General features: G+C 36.7%; 2 protein-coding genes across 4 annotated transcripts in view; both read left to right on the top strand.

The window, feature by feature from the left end:
- LOC127436459 (DNA mismatch repair protein Msh3-like) overlaps nt 1-9,245 on the top strand; it is a 95,371-nt gene extending 86,126 nt beyond the window's left edge. For both annotated transcript variants that reach the window (XM_051690639.1, XM_051690632.1), the window contains exons 22-24: nt 201-327; nt 7,508-7,676; nt 8,755-9,245. In XM_051690639.1, the coding sequence (XP_051546599.1) occupies nt 201-327; nt 7,508-7,676; nt 8,755-8,842 (384 nt within the window). In that variant the 3' untranslated portion in view covers nt 8,843-9,245. The remainder of the gene's footprint in view (nt 1-200; nt 328-7,507; nt 7,677-8,754) is intronic.
- Nucleotides 9,246-10,134: 889 nt separating this feature from the next.
- Nucleotides 10,135-17,519, top strand: part of LOC127436449 (ras-specific guanine nucleotide-releasing factor 2) — a 126,098-nt gene continuing 118,713 nt past the window's right edge. For both annotated transcript variants that reach the window (XM_051690620.1, XM_051690612.1), the window contains exon 1: nt 10,135-10,714. In XM_051690620.1, the coding sequence (XP_051546580.1) occupies nt 10,439-10,714 (276 nt within the window). In that variant the 5' untranslated portion in view covers nt 10,135-10,438. The remainder of the gene's footprint in view (nt 10,715-17,519) is intronic.

The following is a 17,519-nucleotide window of genomic DNA, read 5'->3' as shown; positions in this document are numbered from 1 at the left end:
GGGAAGGGCTATTTGATTGTCCGATTAATGCAAGATGGGGAGAGATTTCAGGAAAATTGTATTATTTTGTTTTTAACTTTTTGGTGACACTAGTGGTGCAGAAATGACACACTTCACTTTTAAGTTTTAATCTGATAAGTGTAGCTAGATTAATTGCTTTTCTTTTCTACTTAATTTCTCTTCTCTGTGTGTTTCTGCAGGTGAAGTGTCTGACATTGTTTGTGACCCACTACCCTCCGTTATGTGAGCTGGAGCAGCTGTACCCGCAGCATGTGAGGAACTATCACATGGCTTTCCTGCTCAATGAGCCAGAGAGCACTTCTGATGGTGTGCATCTCCAACAACCCACTGTGCATCAGCTACATGCATCACCTTTTTTGCCAATTTACACACTAAGTCACACTTAAAAAATATATAACTGTAATTGCATTATATAACAAAATATCAGATGAGTGGCATCTGCAATAAAATTAAGAGACCTTTTCTCAGAACTAAACTGTATAAAATCAGTTCCCCTCAATTTCACACAGGTGTCATAACCTCAGGTGTAGTTCATCACATTAACTATGGACATATTCGACAGTTTTGACAGCCAGAATTTGTCCAAGTACTTCTTGTTTTCATTTTGAAAATATATCTAGTGTTTTATAATTTGATAACCTTACAAACTTTTGGTGAATTTGGTGAAAAGTGCATTTGTGCTATCCTTCTTCAGAGTAAATGCCACTTAGTCTGACATTTTATCTAATGCAAACACATCCATAAATTAAGTGTAGCTTAAGTGTCACCTTTTGGGGCAAAGGATATTTTCAAGCAAATTGTAAAGCAAAAGGGCTACTTCTGCTCTGATGATTATCACAATTTCCTTACAATCACAGTTATTACAATCTTCTTCCTTGGGTGTCAGGTCACATAGGCTGTGTATGTTCAGACAGTCAGTCCAAATCAGTGTTTTTATTTTTTTGTATAACCGAACGTAATCAGATCTTCACGATTGACTGTCTGCACAGTGTATCGCAACTGATCAGATCCGATTTGTGTGTCCCATGGCTCTCTCCATTTTCTGGCAAATGTTTTTTTGTATACTGATGCAACGTCATTGCAACCAATGCAGGGTTGCTATAGCAATAACGTTGCATCAGTATGCAAAAAAAAAAAAAGAAAACATGCAGGGGAATGGAATAGAGATTTTAGAACCTGGCATTGTGTAGCTGCGGCGCTGGACTACGCCTTTCACTTTCCTGCAACAATGTGTGACATATAAAATGTCTTTACGTAGAGTGAAAAAGTGATATATGGTGAAAAGCCACTTGAGATCTGATCAGAGCAGTCAGACTGAAACGGATTTCCAAAAATGTGATTTGAGTAGGATTTCAAACTACATATGAATGTGGTTTGAAACAGATTTGTAAAAATCGTATTTCATGTGGGGGTTTTTTGCCATTCAGACTTGCTAAATATGATCGGATTCCAATCAGATATGTACAAAAATCAGATTTGGATTGACAGTCTGAACATATAGACATAGAGTTGACTACCTTTTCCCAAGCTTCAGCTTTTTAGCAGACATCAGCAGGTTGTTTTGCAGTATTTCTCATTATTTTGCACAGTTTTAACCAAATGCCTAGCCCCTACTTTGTAAAAGTTGCTTCTTAGCATGATACCACCAGCACCATACTAGTTATTTAAAATATTCATTAGTAGGGGCATATTTTAAAGCAACTGTCCTCATTTTCATCAGTGTCAACCAACAGGGATTTGTTAGTTCTACAGAGAGCTAAATTCAAAGTAAGGCCCGCATTTCTGTAAAATTAAAGAACTGCTTAAGGGTCTGAATAGTTTTGAAGGCATTATACGCTTGTCTTAACGATGAAGGTTTGGTACCGTAATCTTCACATCTGACTTTGTAATGAGACAGCTCTTGATGTGCCATCTATTCATAAAGTATCCCATCCAGAGTGATCATTTTTCATGTTGATTTTCGCAAAGCTGTAAACATAATTTTTGTTGTAGCTAAATTATATTCTACTAGACAAACAGTATATTACAATAATATTATTATTACTTTTTTTCAGTACAAAGAACATATGGAAACATATATTTTTTCCAGCAGCAGCAATCTAGTCAGCCACAAATAATAATCTGTTTGTGAAATACAGTAGGCTGCTCCTGGGTCATCAGAAACATGTTCCGTTAATTTAAACATACAGTAAAAGTAACTGTTAATAACGAACAGAACGATTAGAAAAAGAACGGTTAATATCATCCTAAATGAAAGTCCTCTGTTCTAAGGGTGGGCGATATACCAGTTGCAGTGTTACCAGATCTTTCAAGAAAAATAGGGACCTGGTCTGGAAAAACAAGCTCAAAATTAGGGGTTTGTCTAACACAAAATAAGCGAAAAAACGATACCCCCCCCCCCCCATGTGGGGGAATTATCAGCATATAAAATTATGTCTTTTAAATAAATGTATTCCTAATATTAAATATATCCCCACAAATATTTAAAATATTTCAAAAATACATCTGGCCATCTAAAATCAATTTATAGCAACCATCTACGGACAAGTTGGAGAAAGAACCTCCACTGGCTAGAAAAATGTATTCGTTTTTGCTCACCAGACTTATATAGACTTATATATATTAGTATTCATATATGATTTCACATAATATAGTATGCAAGATTGTAATTTTTTCATATTTATTTTTATCCTTTTAATCACATTTTAGGTTGTGTACAAATGTATACATTTCCCGTTCTGTCAATTGAAATTAAATTTCAATAATGATACAAGCTGTTGTCACTGTTTGAAATTTTATAAAACATTTTTTAACAAACTAGTCACAAGGTTGGAAATAGAATAGGGAAAAAATTATAATTATATTATAAAAAAATTATAATTTAAGTGCCACTTTATCAATACTACTAGGTAAAAAAAAAAACATTTTGACCAAACCCTTGCATAGATGCAGCACAAGCCTATTTGTTAAATTCTTTAATGTTTGCAGTGTTTTCTGAAGTTAAAATATTTCACAATGTGTAATTGTGCCTTTTAAATATTTATGTATTTACGTATTTATTACACTTACTACTGGATGGGATGGGAATCATTAGGAATTTAACGATTCTGGTTCGTTATCGGTTCCAGTAACTATTCCAGTAGTTCTTTTAGTACTTTGAGGAAGAATTATTTGAAAATGAGAAATACAATTCTTATTGGAATTACTCTCCTGCTCTCCTCTGTTGCCAAATTATGAGATCCTTTAAGATTTCTATAGAGCAGATATAACAAATCAGAAATAAATGTAATACAATTCTTATAAAAGGTGTGTTTGCTGACTTTTTAGAGACATAGATCCAATCCAATAATTGATCATAACTAGGCTATATCTGGACTGTATCTAAACAAACAAAGAAATGTGGTGGCATATTTTATTCATTCATTTTTTAAAATATATAAATTCCTTGTATTACAAAACTCGTGTATCTTTAATTAAACATTGTCATTTGAACAACCGGTCAGCAACCACTGCTTGATTAAAGCTTCACAGGTCTAAAGTCACATGACAGAACAGTAACAGTTCCAGAGACAGTTTAGACTGTGTTCTGTTGTCTAATGTTGTATTTCAAGCTTGTAAGACTTCAACAGTTCTGAGTTGGACATTCATAACTTGCACATCAGTGTAAGATTAATACTAGACCGGAAGCACTCTATGTTTTGCTCTGTATATTCAAAAGAACTGGCTCATCTAAATAGTTATTTTGGGAATCGGACCATACCGGAATTGCTGTCTGTTTTGCGATATAGATTCAACAGAACCAGCTCATAAGAGTAATTTGTTTGTGTGTTTTACACTTTTGACCCAGTAGAGGGCAGTGCTGCTGCAGAAGTGCGCTGCTGGAAACACTGTCAGTGTATTTCAGTACGGTGTTTTAGCTGCATTGGCGGAAAAATCATGCAGGGGAACCGTTAACGGAACTGAAAGTAACGAAGATCATCCAATTCCGGTATTTTGTAAAGAATGGAACCGATTCTGAACAAGAACCGGCTCTGAGTTCCCAACCTTACTTACTACATTACTACATTTTGTACATCTTTGTTCGCACCTTGTGCGATTTATATTGAGTTTACATATGTATAACAAGCGCTAAATTGGTTCTGTCTCTTTAAGAGAACGGTTGAGTGAGCACAGCGCACATTAACAAGAGAGAAGTTGCACGGTGGTTTTGCCTCATTCGTGCAATGTATGATAAGAAATAGTTTATTTTTATCTTTTTGATCACCAACTGAGTGTGAATAACAGAAAGGATTTTAATAGAGACAAGAAATGAAAATGGGGTGCATGGGTCTTGTCTTTGGATACAAAATACACAGAATGAAGCAAAAACAAACTTTTTCTTGTATAATATGGATGACGCTTGTACAAATATTTATTGTACACGTTCTCAAATTCAAATCTACTACCTCTTGAGTTTTGCAACACTTTTACCTTCTAACAGACGTCCAACAGGCGCGTAACTGGTCTGTATCCATGCTTTCCAACAGTCCGGGGAAAAGTTTAAATAAAGTCAGAGTTGATGTCGTTAAATGCAATGTCAGTACCATTTCACGGCTGAACTAAAGCGATGGTGACAGCGTGATCTTGACACCTCAAGACCCACTGCAGCCAAATAAGATCAATTTCCTTCAGGGCATGCACACATGACACAACACGCTGTAAAAGACGAGGCTTAATCGCCAGCTTTTATTCAGGGTTCCCACACATCCTAGAAATCCTGGAAAACCTGGAAGTTTGCAATGTAGTTTTCCAGTCATGGAAAAGTAATGGAAAATGAGAAAAATACCTAAATGTCCTGGAAAATAATTATTTGTTCTGGAAAATATGTAAGTATAGGCTAATGAAACTGTTAACTACAAAACCTTTTCAGTTGTAAACCTTAGATAACGACAACGGTCGGGCTGCAGTTAAAAAAAATGTGTGTGGTGATGCAGCCTTTACACCTCGGAATGTAAATTAATTTTCAGTAACTCAACGATCGGCGTCTGCTTACACCGCTGTTACCACATATAGTGCCCTATGATTTCCGCAATGCGGAAAACGGATAGAATCACTGAATCCAGTCATAAAAATTGCATTAACTATAAAATGCTGAATGTCATGTAATTTGACATATTTGGGATGAAAATTCATGTTTGAATGCTTAATTAACCTAATTAAAATCTCAATATGTTCAAGTGTGATTATAAAACTGCAAAAGGCTGTGGTTTCATTAAATAAATATGTAACCTGTATATTCGCTGTGCTGCGTGCTTCACAATGAATGTGTGATGCTCGTACACTAAAACGCCTCATCATGAGCATCACAAGATCTCTGGGTGTGTATGTATGTAGTAGATGACAGTGAGCAGAGCGCTCTGAAGTGTGCAGACATGTAGACTATATATTTATTTTATTGAAATCTTCGCTTTTTAAGGTTTTCATAATCACACTGGGTCACACTGATCTTGCCATGCTTGATAATGAGCTGAGCACATTTATTAACTTGATGTCATGTGAGAAAAATCGTTACTGTGTGAATCATGGAGTCGATTTCATCAGTGCCACATAGAACAGAAGTGAGGAAAACATTACCTTGGAGAAGGCCGGTTTTGATTGCCTCTAAGCTAAGTTTCTTGCTATTGTGTTTCATAGAGTCATCTGGGATTTTATAGATCACTTAGTCATTTGTGTTTCTTTTGGTGGCTTAATACTGCCTGAGCGATCAATGAGTATGGCACACCATCATAGGGCTTCTGATAGTCAATCCATGCTATTGCTGAAATATGAATATTTTTTTATTCCATAATTTCTTAACGAAATCAGACCTTGAAATACGAATTGCATTTAAATTAGGGCTGTTAAAGTGAATGTACCAATTCAGTTGTGTGATTAACATGTTTAACACTGTAATTAATGTGTTTACCTAATTTGACAGTACAATTGTTTAATTCTGCTGCTCTGTCTGATTTCTAAAGACTGATCGAAACAGCCACAACCTTTGCAAGGGCACCACCACAAGCCTCCTTGTTCAATACCATGTTTATCAGTAAATGAAGAAAGACGTTCTTTACTGAAATGTATGTATTAATCTAATCCAGATGGGATGTTTAAAAAGTAATTGGGTAATCTGGAATCATTAAAGCTCAACCAGTGAAACACATTGTTATTTGTGTATTAGAATCTATTGACAGCCCTAATGTAAATATTTGCAGATAAGGCTTGATTTTCTAATTGGATCTCAGAACTGAGCTCATGCAACCTCAGGACTGTCTATCCTAGCTTGCTTACTTGCTTTAAGTTTTTTTGTCTGAGTAGTTTTCCGAACCCTCTCAATTGCCCAGAATGAATAAAAACATGTCAATGACAAAATGTTAATGTTGCTCCCATTTCAACAAGCAGGACATTTATTATAAAAACAGCCTATTCAAATTTCAGAAATTGCAATATAAATGCAACTTTATATTGCAACAGATTTAGCATCCAAAAACTGTTCTTTTGTACGTCTGTCCTTATTTGTTATGATAGACAACAGATCTCATCCATTAGCTGCTTTATCTTTCAGAGTTTTGAGAATTATCTACAGCTCATTCTCCTTTTAGTGACTGTTTGCCCAAATGTTCTTTCTTGTGTTTTTAATGTGCTTTGTGGTGCCTTCTATACAGCTTTACATTGATTCAGGTCATAAAATACAGTAACAAACTAACCCATAAAGCATTGGTCAGTACACTTGTCATGTTTGTTTACAAGCTTTTCTTACAAATATTGGATTGAAAATGTAAAGATGAGAAATGGTTGAGTCGGTCAACATGCAATGTAAGAGATGCTTTCGTGTGAAATAGATTTTTATGGTAATCAATCATAGTACATTGCATAATCTGTATATCACTTCAGTCAGGTGAACAGATCATGTCGTGTTAAGTACTGTAGAAGATACAATTGCAAAAGAGTTGAACGTTTTTGAGAATTCCAAACAAGAAGAAAGGTAGGTGTCTGATAGTAATCCTGTTGCATAAGTGGTCTTTCCTCTCGTCTCTCATTGTTCTTTGCTACTTTGATCTAAATAAAAATATCTAATAAGAGTACACTGAATCCATATTTATTTGCTGAACTATGTGAAAAAGCAAGAAAAATATAGTATTTTAAGACATAAGCTTTCATTTATGTTAACCGTGGACACTTACAAAAGCATGTCACATCAACCTCCCACACAATTATATTTAACAGTCTTTGATTTACTTTGATTTATGAGGGCAAGACAGGCTTATAAGCTGTCATGGAAATGTGTAGGACAATCAGGTTATTTAGCTGTTACAATCATTAATAGGACTGTCAAACACAGATCTTGTATTCAAAGATTCACTTTTTTGTAAAAAAAAAAAAATATTCTCATGTCATAATCAGTTCTCTGATGATCGCTGTGATTTTGGGCAGAGCGTTGTCTAAATGTTGTTGTTGGCTCTTTCAGAGGAGGAGGTGCACCCAGAGTTCATCACATTTCTCTATCAGCTGACTGAAGGCGCAGCGGCCAGGAGTTACGGGCTAAATGTAGCACGTCTGGCGGAAATCCCGGAGTCAATACTCAGGACCGCTGCTCTCAAATCCAAAGAGTTGGAAGCTCTCGTGAACAGCCGGAGGTATGTGGGCTGATTGGTTACACAATGACAAAAACTCTGTAGTAATTATGGATTGTGGAGGAGCTTCCTTAAGAACAAATTTTAAGCTTTTTAATGAAAGATATGTCTGAAATCTAATAAGGCTGAAAAATTTCTAGGTGTTGTTTTTGATGATAGAGGTAAAAGTCAGTTTAATAAGTGTTCTTAATTTGAAAGCTCTAAAAACAAAATATAAATTTACTAGACATTTTAATTCATTTTAACCATATTAGTCATAAATAAAGTTTGTACTGGTAACAGGCATATTGTTTGTGTTGTTTAGTACGTGATTTTGCTGTTTTGAGCCATCTTGGGATGGAAGTAACATCTGTTATCACTATTGAATATCTGCAAAATCAACAAAATAGAATCGTTGCGGAGAAGCAATAATTAATGTCAGAGCTGTAGAAACATAGAATATCCTCATTGAGTGTCAACCGCTTTGCTTAGATCCTTTTCATGTACAAGCCAGTTTGTCCTGTTGCATGAAATTCTCATCAACATGTTAATATGCATGAATGTTTTGAATGTTAATATGAAAATGTATGAGACCATTAAAGACTGAGTAAATGCCATCATTCAATTTAAATTGTTTGAGTACAGGATCAATTGTTACCATGGAAAGAAATGTTTTGATAGTACATGTGGCGAGCAGGGTGGGGCCGAGCAGCGTCTGGGCAGAGCGAGGCCAGGAAGATTTTTCATTTCAGTGAGGGGCGGCGGGAGTATTTAAGGAGAGGAGACAGCTTCGTGCATCTCTCTCTCTCTCTCGTCTTGTCCGGTGTGCGACCGCCTTAATTGTGCAGTATGCAGTATACATTTCGGTCTTGGTTTACTAAAGCACTTTACTTTTCCAGTATAATCTAGCCACTGAAACTGCAAGTGCCTTGATAGATTTGGCTACATTATTCAAATTATTAAAGTCAGTAGGTTATTAAGGTCAATTAGTAATCATTAGGAATCAGCTCACTAAAGATGCTGCGTTGGCATACAAAGACTTTTTTTTTTTTTAAACAAGTACATGATACATTGTTTCTCCTCTCTCTTTTTAAAATCATAGGGAAATGGTGAGAGTGTTATCTGATGCCTGGAATATCACCAACAAGGAAACATTACTGGATTGGAGACAGTGTAGTCCCCAGATATAGTAGAGGCTGCAACAAAACAAAAACAAACCCACAAACAGGAACTGATGCTTTGAATAACATGTATTTCCTTCTTTAGGGCAGTAGATCAACACAAGTTTAAATATGTTGTCTTTATAGATACACTCATATGAAAGTGCTTTACCAGTACAGGTACTTTGACCAGAAGATATGATGGCAAGTGAAAGCTGTATTTGTGCCCAAAATAACTAAATGATGGGTCTTTCTGAAATTGTTAGTGTTGTAGTGATTAAATTGGGAAATCTAGAATAATTTTCTAAATTGTGGTGTCATTCTCTTTCTTCTCTGTTGTCAGTGCTAATTCAAGTTGCCTCTGTAATCTAATTGTCCTCCAAAGGTGAAGCCTGAGGTGAATGATAATTATTCTTCATAAAAGCAGACTGAGAACATGAAACCCTCCTGTGTCTTTCTTCCTTATTCACACTTGCATTGGTTGGAAGTTATCCTGGATTGCTTTGGGTTGAAATTATAATGCATTATTTTTACTTGTCATTTAAACAATTTTAGATGTGCTACATGGGTTGCTCAAAAACTCTCAATTTAAAGTAAACTTATTCAAACTGAATCTTCAGAATGAGTAGATTACTGCTAAATTATTATAAATGATCTGCTACTTAATAAATGCCATCAAAGCAGTTGTCATCATCTTAACTTCATAATATGTTCATCACAACATTGTAACAAGTTAAAAAAAAGAGACTCAAACTGTGTTTTTGAAGCATTTATAAATGTATATTTACAATACAGTGGCATGAATTCATCTGTATGGCGGTTTAACAGTTTTTGTTGTTACACATTTTTCAAAAGCTTAAAGTATGTTAATTTTTTCAAAAGATACTTGGTCACACTTTAAACTCTTTTTACTATTACTGTGTATTTACATAGGCACTGTATTACTAGTGAGCCACATATATATAATGTGTAATAATTTTTTGCATTGCTTGTATTGTAAATACAATAGTAATTCATATGTAATTACATGTAATATGTTGCCAGGAACCCTTACTGTAATACTAACAGTAATTGTTAAAGGAGGCTTTGCGTTTACTGCAACTTCCATGGGTGACTGATTGAACGGAAAGGCGCCTAATTGCATCGCCAGGTGTGTGCTGAGTGATGTACTGTAGTGCGCGTCGTGTTGCACCGCCCCCTCATTAAAGCTGCGCCCCGCCCCCTCATTGCAATCAGCGAGTCGCTCTGCCTGAGCTTTCGTTACACCCAATCATGAAAAACAGTGTTCAGCCACGAGAGAGAGAGAGAGGAGCTGTCTCTTTAAGAGGATGCAAAAGCCGATTACATCTATCTCCGCGTTTGTCCACTACTATTGCTCATTTTGCTGTGCTGTGTGAACTGGACACGTTTACAGTCAGTGCTAGTCATTGGGGCTGAAAAGTTTTGTTTTGGCCAGTATGGATTGGGCTCCGAACTCGTTTGGATGAGTCAGTGCGCGTGTGCTTGGCAACTTTTCCGCGCGCAGCCTCTGTTGCTCCTTATTTCTCTGAACATCCAAGGTGGAAAGTTAAAACCGCATGGGATATGGTGACAAACGAGTGAATTCACATTAAACCAAGACGGAAAATGCAGAAGAGTGTTCGGTACAATGAGGGACACGCTCTGTATCTCTCCGTTGTCGCGCGTAAAGAGGGCACCAAGCGAGGGTATCTGTGTAAGAAGACCACAGAAAACAGCAAATGGCATGAGAAGTTTTTTGCACTTTATCAGAATCTTTTGTTCTACTTCGACACCGACCAGAGTGCTCGACCATCAGGGATTTATCTCCTGGAAGGATGCACGTGTGAAAGGGTCCCCGCGCTCAAGGTGTCCACCGTTGGCAAAGAGACGCTTGACAAGCTGGTGAGTTCACACCTCATGTTTACATTAGTAATGAAAAAGATAAAGAACACTGGAACATTACTAAAAGTAAAAGGCCTTAATAATTACACCAGCACATCCAGAGGACATCTATAATGTCTCATGCTGTCCTTCTTAGTTTGTGAAGTGGCTAATATTTGTATTCTGTATGGAGTTTGTTCAGAAAAGACATTTTAATAAAAGGTCTTTTGTACCATGCAGAAAATGTCACTTGTGTATTCTCCCTACATAAGTGGTCTGGTGATGTCATATGAAAAAGATATATTTTGCCTTACCATTGATGTCAGTGATTGATGGCTTTAGAGGCTCTCCATTCAACAGGTGCAGTCTGTTGCCTTACTGTTTTTTTTTTTTTTTTTTTTCTCTGAATGAGAAGGCATTTACATATTTGGACAAAAACACTACTGAGCTTGAAAAGCATAACAAACCATATCAAAATTGCATAATCCACATATTTTTGTTGCCCATTTAATTTGTTGATGAAATCTCTTGCAAGCACAAATGTGTAATTTGCAAGCTTATAATAATCAGTTGGAAAATGTATTTAAAATTCTTGCCATTTGATTTACAATCTCTTCTGCTTTAATACAGTGGTGTATGTCTCTCCTGGTGCATAGTGTATATCTGATATAAAATTAATATAAAGTCCATATACTCAGTTTGTGTCCATCCACAGTGTTGTGTGCCCCTCGGAAAAGTAGATGTTCATGAAAAGCACTTTGATTCATCTTAGAATATCCAATGTCTGCTTTAAATCTCATTAAGATTTATTTGCAGCAAACCATCTGTACTGAAAATCTCCTTTTTATTTTCATATATGATGAATCTGCAGTTGAGCACAGCTCTGTATGTACAAGCCCGCTCAAACCGAAATGCATGTCTTCTAAGCTGCAGATATTAGAAAGTGGATGTAGTTGACACAGTGCATATTTGTTGCCTGTATCGACTCTTTCCACTGTGAGAACACAGTTGCACAGCAGCTAGAAACCTGCTCTCAATCACACACCCACAGACTCCCACACAGCTGCATATGTGTGTATACATACTCTCTTCCACAGACAACTAAAAGACACAAAGGAATAAATGTGGGCTAGTCTATAAGGAGCACAGACAGGTATGGAAGCAGTCTAGAGGAATGGAAAATTTAAACCAACTACAAACGTTTACAAATAAAAATGTTTTCTACACAAGTTCTGGCAAAACTGATATCTGTGTATAATTCAGAATGTGTTCCCACAACTAATAAACAGAAATTTACTTTTTGTAGGGCAAAGTAGAACATTTGACAGTAATGTGTTTGGTGGAGATTTCCAGCTGCTTATTTGAAGCATACTGTAAAGCCAAGACCAATGTCTCCACAGTTAATGAAAACCTTCCAGTGCCTGACTGATTTTATTTGCATGTTGTTCACAAAGTCAGAGGCTAGTTTTATAATGCCAGAATTCTGAGCATTTGGCAGTTGCCTAAAATATGGTAAATAGCAGCCATGAAACTTATCAGAATCAGCTTTATTGCGAAGTATCCTTACACATACAAGGAATTTGTCTTGGTGACAAGAGCTTCCAGTGTACAACAATACAAAAACAGCAGCAAGACATAGATAATAATAATATATTTTTTTTAATTATACACACACGTACAGACACACACACATGGGTAGTGCAAATCACATACAATCTGTTATGTACAGTGCAAATGTTTTTTTGTTTTTTTTCAGAGGAATGAAATGGCAGAAGAGGTTGGATGTGTTGGATAAATATAAGAAAGACTAAACTGTGTATTGCACATAGTTATTGCTCAAAGGGGCAATTTAACTGTTCATGAGATGGATAGCCTGGGGGAAAAAACTGTTCCTGTGCCTGATGGTTCTGGTGCTCAGAGCTCTGAAGTGTCGGCCAGAAGGCAACAGTTCAAAAAGGTATTGGGCAGGGTGAGTGGGGTCCAGAGCGATTTTACCAGCCTTTTTCCTCACTCTAGAAGTGTATAGTTCTTGATGGGAGGGCAGGGGGCAACCTATAATCCTCTCAGCAGTCCGAACTGTCCTTTGTAGTCTTCTGATGTCTGATTTCATAGCTGAGCCAAACCAGACAGTTATTGAAGTGCAGAGGACAGACTCAGTGACTGCTGAGTAGAACTGTATCAGCAGCGCCTGTGGCAGGTTGAATTTTCTCAGCTGGCGAAGGAAGTACAACCTCTGCTGGGCCTTTTTAACTTATAAAGACTGTGGAACAATCAGGCAACATCATGTTTTCATTTTGCACCTTCTGCTGTTACAAAACCTTTTGTGTTAACTGCCTTTATCAAAGATGAATGACATCAGCACTGAAAGTATATTGGGTAGTAAAGCTTTTTGAACCTCATGAAGTAGTAAAAAACAGATGTAAATTATAAATATGCATTATCGTATTGCCATGTTTTGTTTGACTTTATTTCAGTGTCATCATCTTTTCATTTCTATATAAAAAAATAAGTCCCACAATAACAACAAACAATTGCTGCATGTGTAGTTTGTATTAAAGTGACTGATGCATTCTCCTTTATTCAACATGATGCTTCCGAATGTTCCAGTACGCTGACATTGGCCCCATTATACCAAATTACAGACAAGTAGCATCTGCCATTAGACATTTTTGCATCGGTTTAAGATATTTATCTTGCTCTGCGTAAGCAGTGTGGGAAAACTGGGATCTCGTCCCACATTGAAACCAGACGGTTATCTTGTTTGCATTATCAGTGACAAGTGCGATTCTGAGATTCCATTTTCCAGCTGATATTACATTTTTACTCCACTGATGGTTAGGCTAGGTTTAGGGTTGGAGTTTGGGTTGGGTTGGGTGTAGACTTAATAAATATGCGTTCCTCTTAACTGTAGTACATAATTTACAGATTAAAACAACTTGCTTTACAGCTTGCTTTTGGTGCCCCTCTGTGGGCATTTCACCCAGAAATTGGAGCTCATATGTGCCCATACCTTCAAAAACACTTTCCGCTGCCACTGGGGGTGGTGTTTTGAATTTCAATAAGCACTAACCGAATTTAGCTCAAGAAAAGTTAACCTACTGTTTCCGAATTCATTGTGAGATCAGTCTGCTTTATCAGCATGCACTGTCTGCATTGTTTTTGTGACCAATTCACTAAAGGAGTTATGCATATTTGGTAATGCCTCAAAAACACAGAACAATTTAGGTTTCAGCAGACTACCATGAACTAACACACTTTACTGGGATTGTACAGCACCACTCCACAAATTCAATCCTGGAACCTGAATTTGATTTTTTAAATGCTGAAAGTGTGCATTACAGCACAGCATGTCTGGATATATGTCTGGTTATTACACTCTTTTCCACCATTTGATGAATTACTGTTGCCATGATCAATATGATATTGAACATAAACATCATTTTTTGTACTAAAATTCAGTTTATCGACTCAAATCTTTCACACAATGTTAATTGCCCCAGCCATATACTGTTGCTCTGATTCCTGATTTTTTTTTTTTTTTTAAATACGGTACAGCCCTTTTAGTGCTTGGTTAAACTGGACGGTTAGCAGATGATTAGTGATTAAAACAGGTTTTTGCACTGAAACACCACACGTGAAAGTGGTGCAACTGTTTAGAAAATTTCAACATAAAAATAGGGGAGGAAATTATAGTAGCATTATAGTCAAAATACTAACTTTTTACACTTAACAGTGACTATATAATGAGGTCTTTGAAGCGATATTTTGATAATGTGGTAGTGGCACCATAATTACACTGTAGCCTATTTCCTGACATACATCCTGTTGTACAGTATACATATATGACACAGCCCACTGATGTAGACATGTTGGCAAGTGGTTCATCTCTTAGTCAAACCATTCTTTAGGCATGTTTTCAGACAAAAATGACTTAAAAGGGTCATGACATGCCTTTTTTATTATTTTAATATGTTTCTTGAGGTTCACTTATATTATTAGTAAAGTTTTTTGCACAAAAAACAGTTATATGTGTAAAACATTATCATTTTCCCACCCTCATTGTGACCCTCTGTCAAAAACTCTCGGTTGTGGTGCTGGTTCTCCTTTAAGACTTGACAGTAAACACCCACTGTTATGATTGGCTCTGCTCTTGACTGACCTGCTCTCTCCTTGCCATCTCACTGCTCACCACTACTGGGTGGGGCTACTTAAGTGATAAGGTAAAGTAGGCGTTGGTGTGTTGTTGTGGAAGCAGTCAGATGCAAATGTCTACCACAGTGTGACATCACAATGTGGAGGAAGTAGAGAACGAATCGACTTTTGGTAGCTTGGTTTCAACAAATGCTCTTTTTGCAGTGAGGAAGTAGTTTTGAGTTCTGAAACTTACTGTATGTTTTTATTGTAAAATGACCTTTTATCAAAAGATCAAGGAAATTTTGATTCCTTATGTCATGACCCTTTTATAGGTGATTAATTTTTTTGATGTTACATTACTTTTTCCTAAACAGCTTAATGTGCAGAGACAACTATAAGTAAGCCATTAGTAGGTTGATTCCAGCGACAAAAATAAACAGTCGTTGCTTCCAAATATCCATACTTCCCTGCTATATGCTGTAGTATGCCAATAACAGTAAACAAATAGAGTAGTATGTCCGAATCCTCAGTATTCATATAACAGTAGGCGAGAAGTACTCAGATGACCTACTATTTCTGATGAGATTCTGAAATGTGGAGTTAGCGTCACGTTCAAACGCTGGTTAAAAAAGAAAAAGAAAAAAGAAAACTGAGGAGAACCATGAGACTGTAAGTGCTATATAAACCAAAACAAATTTGTTACTTGTTCTTAAATTGTGCTTGTTTAACAAAACCAGAGTAGATTATTTTCATGGTGGTTGTTATTATTTTATCATACTGTATATTCGGGTCACGGGACAATGGCAACGTTCCCGATTGAAGTATGTCAGAAATCTATTCATACTACTCACATGCATACCTAAAGAATGAACTGTTTTACCGACAAAAAAGTGCATCCTTTATCAAATATTAAAGTACATATTCTGACAGTATGCGATTTTGGATGCAGCTAGTGTGTCTGTGAAGCGCTATCAGAACATTTATTTGTTTATTTGAGCATCACAACAAAGCATAAATAGCAACTTTGGCTTGACCAATGGGGTTTGTTTGAGGCTATCTGTTTGTCTGACCAATGAGATGTTCGTGAAGCATGTTTGAAAATAATATTTTTGCAGTTCCGTTGGCGCAGTAATTATACACTTCAGCTTTAAAGTTTGTGTGCATAGTATAAAAAGAATGTAACAAAATGCTGTTAGAGGACAGTGGCAAAACCTGGCATCGCTGTTGTTGTCAAGATGACTTTATGTACCTGAAATGCTGAGAATAACAATTCTTAGATATTTTTATATTTCATACACTACCTCAGGGCTCATTCATGTTCTTTGGACTTTGTGCATAGTTTATTTATATTCAGCATATCTGATGAGCTGTCAGTTTGATAAATGAGGAGGAAACAGAAGCTCTATCTGTGGGGGCTGAGGTTGTAATCTCCAGAAGAGGCTCACGTAATACCTTCAAGGTGGAGAAGGAAGAAAGCATGACAAAGTTATACTGTAAATTTCTTGTGAACAAAGTTGAGGATTTTTGCTTTTTTTGTTGTTGCAATTTTAAAGATTTACAATTTTGCTTTGTAGTCATTTTTCTTACCACTTCAATCCAAAGAAATGAAGTGATCAGTTGTTAGCAATGGTACTGTTAACCAGGGCTGCCGATAAGGGTGGACAACTGGACCTTTTGGCCCAGGCCCGGGCTTGAGGGGGTAGGTTGGGGGTGGAGTCAGCCGGGCTTGTTCCATATTGTAGAGCGCATCTAAACGCGTTTAACGGATATAAACATGGTGACAGTGCGCAAAAAACGAAAGCCGCCGGGCAGCGCACGTTGATGGAAGAACTGTCCGACCCCCCAGCCATGTGATGTATGTCCAGCCATGTCCAGTATTCTAAGAAAGTGGAATTATATAACTCCATTCGTCATTCTCAGTGAATTCCCCCCTTAATCTCTTGACGCCATCCTTATTGAGTTAGGACACCTGCTGTTTTCCACAGTTGCTGTTTTATTGATATTATTGAGCTGCTGTCATAAGGATGATGTTGAGAAAGGTATGCGACTAAGCTTGAATCTCTAACAGCAGTGGCATCTCATTCATTATTTATCTGTGTACATAGACCAGTCTCTGTTATTAATGTTCACCATGTAGTTAGACACAGTTATGTTAGAAGTGTTTGTATACAGTATATTGCACTCAGTAAAACTATATCAAAGGCTACTGACCTAACTTTAACTGGTCTAGGAGCACTATTTTTCACTAATTCCTCGTCCTATGAGTTATGGCAATGTCTGTGATTATACTTCACTGAGAATAATTTTATATTTGCAATGCACAGAATTGGAATAATCTGACTGCAATATATAGATAATCCTTGCCAGGGATCATTAAAAATGTACAGGATGAGCAGGTTTTCTCTTCTATCCAGTTTAGGTAGTAGAAATTCAGATGACATATTTCAAATCAAGAATCCAATCTGACGGCAATGGTATCACAAACGTGTGCTGCTTTAGCTCAAATAGCACACAAATTCTATTTTTCCAAGATGATCACAAGAGAAAGCGACGTGTTGCTTCTGAATGCTCATGTACCCTGAAATCAACCCCATTCTGCCAAATTACTGGCAAGCACCATCCTCCAAAAGACATTTTTGCATTGTCAAATGTATTCACTTTTTCTGAGGCACTATTGATATCATGTTGTGTG

The sequence above is a fragment of the Myxocyprinus asiaticus genome, chromosome 4 (genome assembly GCF_019703515.2).
Source record: "Myxocyprinus asiaticus isolate MX2 ecotype Aquarium Trade chromosome 4, UBuf_Myxa_2, whole genome shotgun sequence".
Taxonomy (NCBI): Eukaryota; Metazoa; Chordata; class Actinopteri; order Cypriniformes; family Catostomidae; genus Myxocyprinus; species Myxocyprinus asiaticus.
Note: the sequence above shows the minus strand (reverse complement) of the source record. Positions and strands in the feature narration are given on the sequence as shown.